This window comes from Ischnura elegans, chromosome 5 (genome assembly GCF_921293095.1).
Source record: "Ischnura elegans chromosome 5, ioIscEleg1.1, whole genome shotgun sequence".
In the NCBI taxonomy this organism is placed as follows: Eukaryota; Metazoa; Arthropoda; class Insecta; order Odonata; family Coenagrionidae; genus Ischnura; species Ischnura elegans.
Window position 1 is genome coordinate 22,730,330 of NC_060250.1, and position 12,495 is coordinate 22,742,824.

Consider the following 12,495-nt stretch of genomic DNA (forward strand, 5'->3'; position numbering starts at 1 on the left):
AACACCCAAAAAGGGAACTATATATCTCTGCTAATTGTCCTATCTTGATTTAATTCTGCTTCTTGTTTTCAATAAGATATACAGGGAATGCAATAGCCACATCAAGACTCAATTATTGATTCATGGAAAGAGTATTACAGTAAAAACTGTGCTATGGCAGCTGCACTGTGGCTGTGCTATGGCAACTGCACTATGTGCTAAGGCAACTGTACTCTGACTGTGCTATGACAACTCCACTGTGACTGTGCTATGGCAACTCCACTGTGACTGTGCTATGACAACTCCACTGTGACTGTGCTATGGCAACTGCACTCTGACCGTGCTATAACTGTACTGCGATGTTTCAATTCAAGTGCAGTTTAAGTAGAGTCACAGTACAGCCCTTTTAGCACAGTTACAGTGCAGCTTTAGTACAGCCACAGCACAGATTTTTTTGTATGGGTATTGAAGAATATTTCAAGAACTTCGGAAACGTAGCTGAAACAATTCAATAAAAGGATGGCATCTGAGTAAAATTAATAGATATGTATTCCCATTATTGTCTTTGCTCATTAATGCCAATAGTCTCCAATCAGACACTTCTCGATAGCGTAAACCACTGTTTAAAAACCAATCACAATGGAACAGTGATAACTACAGCTCTTGGCAGATGTTTGTCAAACTTTTGTGCATTACAACCACTGGTACTGTGATTAACGGTAGTTGTCACATTGAAAATAACACTATTTTGAAACAAAAGATGTTCGTAGAAATCTCCAAGCAGCGAGCAAAAGTTACATTCACCTCACAATTCAAGCAGTTATAACGTTGAAAATGACACTACTTTGGCACAGAAGATGTTCGTAGAAATCTCCAAGCAGCGAGCAAAAGTAGTATTCACCTTGCAATACAAGAAGTTGTCACGTTGAAAAAATAATATTTTGCCACAAAAGATGTTCGTAGAAATCTCCAAGCGGCGAGCAACAGCTGTATTCACCATACAATACAAGCACAGGCAGTCCTTAACGACGAATTTTCCAGAAACAGTGAAGAAATGGAAGATGTTTTTGCATATAAAAACACAGCGGAAATTAAAAAACATCCAAATTGTTCTAATTAAATAAATGAATGAGGGTCAACTTACAATCAACGTATCCATCTCCCACGGCCGTGGCTCAAGACGGCTACAGCGTTGTTATATGGGTATTATACTTTTTTTGTTCAACTGCTCCAGTCGGCTCCAGTTTTATATTTTATACGCTTACTCAGACATTAATATTATAAATAACACAAAATATGATAGCTTCCGAGTTTCTATCGTCGGATATTTTGTTTTAAAAACGCCAACTCGACCCGAAAAATGTAAACAGACGTCCGCCATTAGGGGGTCGGTATCTCACCACCGGGGTAGCTGGCCGTGGTATCATACCGACCCCTAAGCCGTGGTATGATACCGACCGGTGGCCACTCGTAATCGCTCGGGGGCGGTAAACGCGCTCCGGGGCGGTATCTCACCGCATGCGGTAAGCCGTTCGTAATAGGCCTCATAGAACACTTCTTTTAGGCTAGTGATTGCCTCGGAATACACCATATGCATTTATATTGAGTATCAGTACCACAATCTTTTTGAGATTAGATAGAAGACCAATATTAGCAAACAAAAGGGATAGTAAATCTACCATCATTAATAAATAAATCTAAAATATTCCATTTTTCATCATTTTTGACAGGCGATAGCTAAGCGTCAAAGGGGAGATGAAATTTTCTTTTTCTTAGCGTCACCACCTATTCTTTATTTTCTCCAAATGTGCGTTTTTGTAACGTTTATAGCTACGCTTTTATTGCTTACCATGTTTAGTTACCTTATAGTGTTGCCATGTTTTACTTGCGTGTACTTCCAAGGCAAGAATTTTCTCAGTAGCCGTGCTCCCTCCACTCCTGCGCACCGGCTTCCCAAACCCACCCCCCCCCGGGACCGAAAACAGCTCGACCTTGAGTCTTCAGCCAGCTCGCTCAGAAGAAAAACGGAACACGATGATTTAGTGCACCCAGACTGTTGGTGTGTGTTATGGGCTCGCTCGGTGTTCGCTCCGAAAGTCAGTGGTGAATACAGAAAAAACTCAACGGGAGGGAAGGGGGCGCTAAGTACAGATATCTTGAGCTACCTTTACTTTTATCGTAATAGAAGAATTAATCACTTCACGTGAAAATTTTTAGAAAGTTTTATTTAAAAATATTATACATGTATGCATGATAATGCAATCTTATGATACCAAAAAAGTTACAATAGGGTAGTTTCCTTCATCAAAGAAAAGCAAGTCATTGATTGCGATTCGTTATCCTCCATTAGTGTATTCATGATATACAAATTATTTGGTTTTAAAAAATCCCAGTGTAGACGAATGGCTGCAGCTACCTGCATCGCAGCGGCGCACATGTCCTCGCCCCGAGGTCACCTCACAAGGCGACAGCGGAAACCGGAATGACGTCACACGGCCTTTTCCCAGCATTCATACTCAGCCGTCGCGTTTTCGCGTGCTTGAAATTTTTCACTTTTCATTTAATCGCGAAAAATAGATATCGTCATTTAAAAATCTAAAAGCGTTAAATGCGTGCTCCAGGAGTAATAATCTTTCGATTTAGGCAATAAAAAATAATAAGAAACCGCCATAATGGTTCAGCAATGAGGGCGGCCCCGGAGGGGGGGGGCCCTCCGCGCCCCTCCATATGTAATTTGAATATCAGTTCTTCAGGTCGAGATGTGGGCACATTTTGAGTGTCAGCATTCTCAGTATGAAGCCGACGAAAAAAATAGCGATATGATGGCTTAAGGTTATTAGATGTATAATTCCAGCAATTCTTTTTTATTCTGATAAAGTGTATGCAGTTAGGGACAACCTTTAAGAATTTATTGCCAGGAGACTATTAAAATCGCAGTTTAGAAGTTCGGTCAATGACCACAATATTTGGTCATAATTGTCTATGAATTACCTTAGGCCATTTTGTTGAAATTTCAGATATATCAATATATCCTAAGGAAACTTGAAGCTATTATCGGTACCTATTCCGTCCATAGTCGTAGCTTTAGAAAGAAAACTGTATGCTTTCATCAATTGGCTCGAAAAATATTTTCATAGGTTTTAATCCCTCTTGTGTCCTCTCTTCCCGTGTTTAATATTTCGCGGCACGTGAAGACGACGGAATAAGTAGATGCGTTTGCTACGTGCTATATGCGTTTTGATAAATTTTACTACGTTTCGAGCTGTAATTTAGACCTTTTGAAATACTAATTGATTCCTGGATCGTTATCATTATTAGATTCACTTTCACTATGGAAGCGGAGCTTAGGGATGGCACACAAACTGCACCTGCCAGTAGGATGCTGGCTTGCACAGTGTCTTCGATCGCGGCAATCGTCTCGTAGCCTCTATCTTAGAGTGGTGTGTGTAGTACTCGAAGTGTTTTTCATTTTTCAAAATTTTTATTTCTTTTAATAGTTGCCATTAAATACGCATTTAATTCAAGCATTAATGGTCTTAAAGATCAGTTGAAAGGCTTTAAAATGTTCTGTTCTGGTTAGTTTTATGTCGGTTAACAAAGACAAACAATTTATGACGAAATCTAAATATTATCTGAATATTATATTAACTTAAAAATCAGAATTGCATTCTCAGCGAAATGCTCCACATCTCGCGATAATGCGTTTGATTTAATTTGCGTTTTCCTCAAAATTTGATCTTTCTTCACGATCATCGTGAACTTGAATCCGGATTGGTTCTTAAAAATGTATAAGAATGCAAGAAATTTTGAAGCAGGGAGTTCGCTCAGTGGATTTTAATTATTTTATACAAGGTTCACAAGTAATGTGCGATTTATTGAAACCATCAGACTGAATATCGTTCGAGACTTAACCTCAAATTATTATTTGCTGTCCCAATATTTTGATAGGTACAACGGAAAAACAGCACCCTGTAAAATGGATCATATAAAATTGAATTTAAAGTGCAATGTATGGCGATTGGACAGGGCATCCGCTGTTATCCTCTACAAAAAACAGGAATCATTGGTGAAATTGCTATTGGAAGTAGGAATTGAATAATCGATTCCGATTTCAATCGAAAATCAATTCTCTCACCCGGATTTTCGATTCAATCGAAGTCGACTCCTTGTTTTGTTAATTGGATAGAAATTTAATCTAATCTATCAATTTTCGAATTTTAGCTTGCTACAGAATTTATATTTTAGCTGTCTCGCGTAGCATTGATTGATGATGCGGTGGGGGATCAGCTTCCAGGGCACTTAGACCTGTAGGTCCATTGTGCTAACCACCGATAACTGATCACCCATAGAGGCCTATGTCCTTAGCGAAGGACAAGAGGTCCCCAATGGGAAGATCTCTTACCTCCTTGGCCTCTCCTCATGATTGCGGGGCACTTGCATATTAGATGGGTAGTTGTTTCCTCCTCGCGTAGCATTTTTTGATTTCACTATAAGAGTATTCATAGCGTGGTCTTATCTTTTTTCGATAAGCAGTAAAAAAAACTAAGCATACATTTGCCGATAATAGTGAGACTGAAAGACAGCAAATACTGAAAATCCTTCTGAGTGTGAAGGGGAATGTTAGCATTTGAATGAGAGTGACAATGGTGTGCAAAATACCTATCCACCGTTCAGACATTTTTGAGTATCTGATTGTCGGTACCATTGTAGTGTGAGCCAGTGGCGGATACAGAAAGAACTTCAGGCGAAGGGGGCGCGAAAGATATCTTGAGCTACCTTTGCTTTAATCGTAATAAAAATACAATCAAGTCACATCGAAGTTTAAGAAAAATTCTATTTAAACTAATTATACACATTCACAAGACAATGCCATCTTATGGAAAAAAAGTTAAAATTGTGTTTCTACAATGTTCGGCATTGCGGGTGGCCCAGCAAGGGCCCCCCATATGTATCCGCCACGGTTACATTTGAGATGCTCCCGCGATTCCGTGGTAGGCGCAGATTCCGTGCTCACACGTCTAACAACCTATTTGTTGAATGGAAACAATGTGTAGCTGATTAGCGATACATTATACTTGGGTAGTATATACCCTAGTTATTGCTAGCCAGACTCAATAGAGAAAATATTAGTTCATGATATTTATAAAATTTAAGAAATTCTACTCCAGACCACTGGGACATGTCGCATCAGTTAGCTTTTCAGCTTGTAAAATAAACAGTTTTAAGGAACAATATAGTAAATAGTTAAAATAAGGGTATGATAGCACCTTTGTTGTACGCTAAGTTGAAAGATATGGTATAAAAAGTTTTTTGATTTTAATAAAAGGAATTACGTTGTTGTCAAACTAATCAAAAGACCATAATACGGTCTTTTTCACACACATTAATACACTTTCATCAACGATGAATCGTAGGCTGTTCATTTATCAAATCGTTCACAGTCCACTTACTGCTTCTGTAACATATCTTGGCCGCTGGCCACTCATTTTTTCACCTTATTGAACATTGGCGCAATCAATGGTATTATTATTCTCAAAGTTAACTCTGGTAAAACTTCATAGTTTTTTGTACATATAGTAATTATCCGAAGGCGGATTTCGGAAGAAGGGGAGTACGGGGGCACGTACCACCCGCACGCTTAAAATATGGACTAGATTTTTTTAATACGTCCCGTTATCATTACGTTCGTTTTGTTTTGTGTAATAAGTTATAGAATTAAATTTAGATGGCACTTGAAGAGGTTTTCTTTCGCATGTAAATTTAGGTATTAAAAGTTATATCCCTATAGTAAAATAAAAAAAGAAGGTAGCGAACCGCGATGGTATGATGCGAAAGTCAGAAAATCATTAAGAACACAGGGAGCATGATCCGTGCTAATTTTTCCGCTATGGATCACGAGTTAATAATAAAAAATATTAGCTGTCTACAGCAGGAAGCATAAAAGAAAACTGTCGTTGTTATATATGTAACATATTAATATTTTCATAATAATAACTTTTATATTAACATAAGAAGTATATTTCGTACAGTAATTCTTATACGTTGTTTTTTATCCCAAATATGAGAAGACCGTCTGCCTGACCCTTGTGCCCCCCCAGAAAAAATCCTGTGTCCGCCCTTGTCCTTATTTGCTATTAGAAAACAGTTGGCCAGAAATTACATGCTATGGAGGGAAATACTGCGGAATTTGCGATTTCTCTATCATTGAGTGAGTGCGAATTATTTCGTAGGAATTTCTGAGAGCGGTGAAAAACGAACCATCCTGCTGTTGGGTGAAAGTACTTACTGTCCATCCAGAAATTTGGAGAAAGAATTTAATCGGTGGATCAAAGTCGTACCCAGGATCAAACTAGGGGGGGGGGGGGAGGTGAATGAAAACAACATTTTAAGAAAATTATAACGGTCCTTTATTAGTTTAAAAAATATATTCTTGAAAAAAAATCTTTCAGTTGCAAGTCTTACACTAATATCATTTTTCGTGGGTTTAAAGAAACTTTGTTGAAAACTTTCTTTTCCATCCAGTCCCGATTGTCCTTAAAGACTTTTGTAATTTTTACTTCTCGGAAGGGGGCAGCTGTCCCCTCCTTCTCCCCCCCCCCCCGCTGGATATGCCCAAGCAGTGCAATAATTTCCATGAATTACTGGGAGAGTATGAAGCATCAATGTTGACGGTGAGGCTAAAAAGACTGATCTCGGGATCGCATCGTCAGGCTTTCCAATAGCTTTTTAACGGGACAGAGAGCTTTTGTTCTTCGACCCTCGTGCATTCCATCCCTGCATTTTTTAAACTTTTTAAAGCCCGGTAAGGGGTATTGGCATATTTAATGATTACAAAAGGATCATACCTTAATGGATTATTCGATTCAATTATAATTCCTTTTTCTGACTTAACAAGAAAGTTAAAATGCAATTACTTCCTTCCATTTCATGAGTTTGAACTTGATATGCAAACTTCAGAAGTGGGAGCATTCTCTGAAGAACATTTTGACACCTTTGTAATGCCCTGAATTTTCTTCATCCGTTTCGCAGTCAGTGTCATTGTAAATTTTCAAATCGGTAAAAATTCATTTTAATAATAAAATTAAAAATAGTAATCATATATATTGGTGATGGTTTTCCGGGTTTACACCGCGTTGATACATGTTTTGCGGACGACAGTTTCGGGCGCGTTCCAGCTCCCGTCTTCGGGTTTTGGACCCGAAGACGGGAGCTGGAACGCGCCCGAAACTGTCGTCCGCAAAACATGTATCAACGCGGTGTAAACCCGGAAAACCATCACCAAATAACTAACCGCGGAAGCCTCCGTAATAATCATATATATTGTATAATTATAACAATATTAATAATATATTAATTAGTGTGAAAATTGATTGATATATTATTAATTTCCATTCAATTGATTGTGCTTCACCACAGCTGATTTTACGGACTGCGAAACTCTGCCATACTGCCCAATTTATATTCTCAACATTTGTGTTGTCTCTTCATAATTATTGATATTTTTTCCTCAATCTCTGATCTAACATCTGGGGAACAAATATTTTTAAATAAAAATTTTAATATATCTTTTTATTTTAGCAACTTTTTTTTTTAAATTTATGACAGGTTTGAGGGAAGCAGCTTGCACCTGAAAGTTGGAGATCGCTCAATGAGTGTTGATGACTACATTCTCACTTTCTCGATCTCCTTCGATCGAATCCAGAGTGCAGAAGAAAAGAGTTTCAAGAGGTGAGTGTCGCTATATCTATATTCATTTTGAAACGCTGTCACGGGGAAAATACCGGTGAATAATGCGCCCGATTTTCTGAATTCATCAGCCGATCTGAAGATTTGATGGAATCATTGGACTCCTTGTAATAGGGTGGTTTACTATTATTTTTTTATTGCCTAAATCGAAAGATTGTTACTCTTGGAGTACGTATTTCACGCGTTTAGATTTTTAAATGACGATATCTATTTTTCGCGATTAAATGAAAAGTGAAACTTTTCAAGCGCGCGAAAACGCGACGGCTAAGTATGAATGCTGGGAAAACGCCGTGTGACGTCATTCTAGTTCCCGCTTCCTTCGTGTGAGGTGACCTTGGACCGAGGATATTGTGCGCCTCTGCGAAGCGGGTAGCGCTTGGCTTAAATAAGGATTATTAATACCCTATCAAACGAGGGAAACTTTCCGAACTCAGGCAATTTTAATGGGTGATTATTAAGACATGTTTCCCTGAGCTCTTTGCCTCATGCATGAATTGGTAATCTTAGACAATGTAAAACTCCTATCTACTCGTATAGAAACTAGGTCCCTGTGACGTCACGTGGAGTGGAATCGCATGGGCGCCAATCTGGCCTTTTTCAAATGAGGATAAAATTGACCCTTGCCATTCGTCTAAACCGGTATTTCTAAAACCAAATAATTTGTATATTATGAATACACTAATGGTGGGTAACGAATTGCAATCAATGCCTTTCGTGTTCTTTGATGAAGGAAACTACCCTATTAACAGTCATCTAACAAGATTTCGAACTTACGTCTCCTTTCGCTCCTCACTTCTCTCTCGCATTTTTTTCATTTCTCGGGGGTTTCATACGTTCCATTGAAATAGGATTAAATAAATCGCTTTAATTAAATTAAATTAAATTAAATATTTTCGCATTCAGTTGCAGAGCAAAATTTAACTGTTGCGGAATTTAAACCACAATTTTGAAGAGTATGAACAGTAAAATTCCATTTTTATTTTCATATAGGTTTTACAAATAAAATAATATAGCTGTCTCCCGCTGAGTTTATTTCTTTATTCATCTGAATTACCCCTTAAAACAACACAATGTGGCCTTTACTTCGGGAGTTTAAACAACCAACAACAGACGATCACATACACCCATGACCTAGAAGGGGAAACCTATCCAGGCGGGATTCGATCCCGCGACCTTCGGAATGTTAGGCGAGGACTCATCCCCACCACCACCGAGGCCGTCGGAAGGGGGTGGAGTAAGAATAAAATAAATCGCTCGAGGTAAAATATTTTTGTTCATCCCGGTATTTATGATTGGTTATTTGGGGCTGTAAGTAACGCCGCGCCGTGATCCAAAAAGACATTGTGTTAAATAGGTAGATATTTTACAGTATTTTTCCTGTATTTTGGACCCTTTCCGTGATAAAGGTGCATGCACATCAGTTGAATATGTGCTCTTGTTATTGACGTTTTTTTTAATTTCATCTTTCATTTAGTTTTTCATATTTTTTCTTAGAATATTCCCGATTTTAAATTTAAAAAGTGATTGCATTCTGGAAATGATTTAAATGTCTAAATGATGCTGTTGGTCTCTTGTTGTCAGGAAGTATCTATCATTGAACCGGCCAACCTCATTACCGATGGGATACCCTTAGAGGTATTGAAATAGTTGAGTATAGTTTTGTTGACGGCTTGAAGAATTTTATTTCATATAAAAATGGTTTATGAAAAGACGCACCTTCTATTTACATCTTATTATGCTGAAATAGGCTGATATTCTGATTCATTTGTATTTTATTTCGAAGTCATTCACCAGGTGTATGCATAATTCAGCTGTGAAATTCATTAGATACCCATTCAATTAGGAGTTTCCTTCTCGTTCGATGTCTTGGCTATTATTGCAAATGGAGCCATAAAATCCTCATTGGAAGGTTTGCGATGCATTAGCTGTATTGGTAAAACAATTTGTTCCAAATTTTTAACCTAACCACATTTTAATCATTGAAAAATTAGCAGCAGCTAATAGCCACTGCGTTGTCTTTATGCTTGCGCTGCGTGTTTATACTGCAATTTTAATTCTTTTAATACAATTTGCAATTTCGGCTTATTTGTAGATGATGTTTCTTCACAACGGAACTTTTTAATGTAAATTGGGAAATATTTGATTTAAAAAATATCAGGACATTCAAAAAATTAAAATGCAAAAGCACCGATGAAATTATTTTGCCATTCGTATTCTCGGAGGATTGAATGATCGAAGGACTTTCGTATTCGGATAGCATTTCACTTGTTTTTTTAAATTTCAGATTATTTAGGACTAGTATTTAAGACTGCTAAGATCGCAAATTTACGACAGAATTTTCTTGCGGAAAAAATTTCATGTTACTTGTCGGGGCCCCCCTCACCTCCACGTGAGATTGGCCCCCTCCCCCTAAACGCGTAATGTAAGTAATGGATGCCCCCTTAGCACCCCAATTTCGAAGCTTAGCTGAGAGTTGTGGAAATTTTTTAGTATCCATACTTCCTTTCAGATTTTGATGTAGTTTTTTTTGCGGAGGGTGCCATATTATTTCACAAAAAAAATCGGTTTGCGCTATTGCTCACGGTCTTTATATTTTTCTTAGTTTGTTTACAGTCTGGAGATACTTAATATAAAAAAATTCAAGCCACGAATTATTATCATTTCTTCTCAAACAGGTCATCCCTGTCCCGATTTTTCTTCAATGGCTGCCAGTGATATTCGCCTGTGACTGCTTATCATGAGTCCACATCGTAACTGAGGTCATCGGTGAACAGCAGCCAAACTGTTTCCGCGAATGGAAGAAAATGAAGAGATTGTTGTTAATCATGAGCAAAAATGGCTGATTTTATACACTGTTATAAAAATTATCATGTGTACACATTTTTTAATAAAGTATTCATTACATCTATATAAAACTGCACGTTACTTTTGCAGTAGGAAAAAATTATCCTGCAAGCTATGCGACCCGCACGACGCTCCCGTTTGACGGGTGAAAAGGGGCCCGATGATTGGAAATGGTGAGTCAGGTTAACGGCTGAGGAAATGTTAACAATTGGGGAATGTAACGAGACGCTAGCAAAAGTAACAATGAAATTGATACAATCGAGAAAAAAATTGGCAGCATTTCCCTCAATTACACACACACCTAGGGGGCCCGGTGACGGAGTAGGGCAAGGTTGAGTTGGTGCGTCGACTGGGTAACCAAATCCCCCTCCCTCCACCCTAGTATTCCCGGACATCGGAAGGGGATTCCAAACAGCTCCCTAAGCTCAATGAGAGCTAACCAATTTTAATCCTTTGCCCAACATTCATTAGTAACGGAAATTCTTCAGAAATGATTACAAAGGACGACAAGTTAATTGATCCGAATATTCATAATTTCGAATGCAAAGAAAATTGATGTGTTATAACTCTTTATGAACAATTATTAGTGATTAAATGCGTTTGCCTCTATAAAATGACCGTGTGGAAGTTAGGACATATAGGACAGAATAATTTTGGTTGGGAACATACCCTTCAAGTATTCAAGTAATTATGTCAGAATTTCTTTCACATTGGCTATATTACGTGAAATAATTACCCTCGCCATTAGTTTTCATATAAGATAAAAGTATTTAGAAATTTTCTAGCCTCCCCCTGGAGGAAATATGTGACGCAACAACATACCCTCCATTCCCATTCCAACTGCTGGCTCAGGGAGTAAGGCGTACGACTTCTATACTTAAAGCCAGGAGTTCTAGTCACACACAAAATTCACTGTTTTCCGCTTTTTCAGAAGATTATTTATAATATTTTAAGGGCGCCAGACACAACCGTAGATTACATAGTTTATATCCTTTGACTGCTGACAGGGTATTTTTATAATATTTTCCTCTCTACTTGCAAAAAACGTTACGGAATTGCACTTTCTGAAAAAAGGAAATTTTACCGGCCTCCACGCAAAACTTTTCATGTGAAATTATTCATGTACCTACTCACTTCCCAAGCAGCAAAATTTTATGAAAAAAATATTTTAAGATATATCGTAGGAAAATTTTGAAATCATTTTAAAATTATTTTAACTCTCTCTTTTTAGACTATAATTGTTTTCATTATTTCTAAATGATTTTAACATAAGTTTCAAATATTTATAACTCTTGAAGTGGCATTGAATTATTATTTTAAAATTGTTTTAAAATACCCTGCAATCAGGGCCGGCTTAAGGGACTAGACCGCGTCTGACCACGGCAACGTAGCTAGGAGGACGACCAAATGCCCCGACACTGTTTAATTGGGGGGTATTCCATTTTAAACCCCCGGAAGGGGGGCGACACGATACCAGTTTGCCCAGGTAAGTATTTTGCCTTGAACTGCCCCTGCCTGCAACTATTTCAGGCTCCTTTTCAAGTGATAAATCATTATGTTAATATGATTTACACACCTTTATACCAACGAACTGTAGCAATAAACATTACGAAATGGGTATCACAATTGTAAATCCACATGAATATCATCAAAGAAAGAATAAAATATGATAAGAGTCAATGGCATCTACGTATTTTTTTGCGTCCATTGCATGCATTGAGAGCTCTAGAAATCATCGTCCGTAATATTCTGACTGCTTTGAAATCGTCCGTCTCAGTAGGCATCAACCGAGGGCTTCTCCGAGGGAGTGTTTCCATGTGTTGCGTGGTTACGTCCTTGGTTCATTCAGTGTCCATTTTCCAGTTATATGCCCTCATTTAGGGATTTTTCTCCGTAAATCCATTATTTTAAATTCCTGGAAATCCG

The 12,495-nt window shown here is 38.0% G+C and overlaps 1 protein-coding gene across 1 annotated transcript in view; it reads left to right on the plus strand.

The window, feature by feature from the left end:
• LOC124159630 (neurogenic locus notch homolog protein 3-like) overlaps positions 1 to 10,549 on the plus strand; it is a 29,460-nt gene extending 18,911 nt beyond the window's left edge. The window contains exon 12 of the mRNA XM_046535550.1: positions 10,401 to 10,549. Within this exon, the coding sequence (XP_046391506.1) occupies positions 10,401 to 10,453 (53 nt within the window). The 3' untranslated portion in view covers positions 10,454 to 10,549. The remainder of the gene's footprint in view (positions 1 to 10,400) is intronic.
• Positions 10,550 to 12,495: the final 1,946 nt, after the last annotated feature.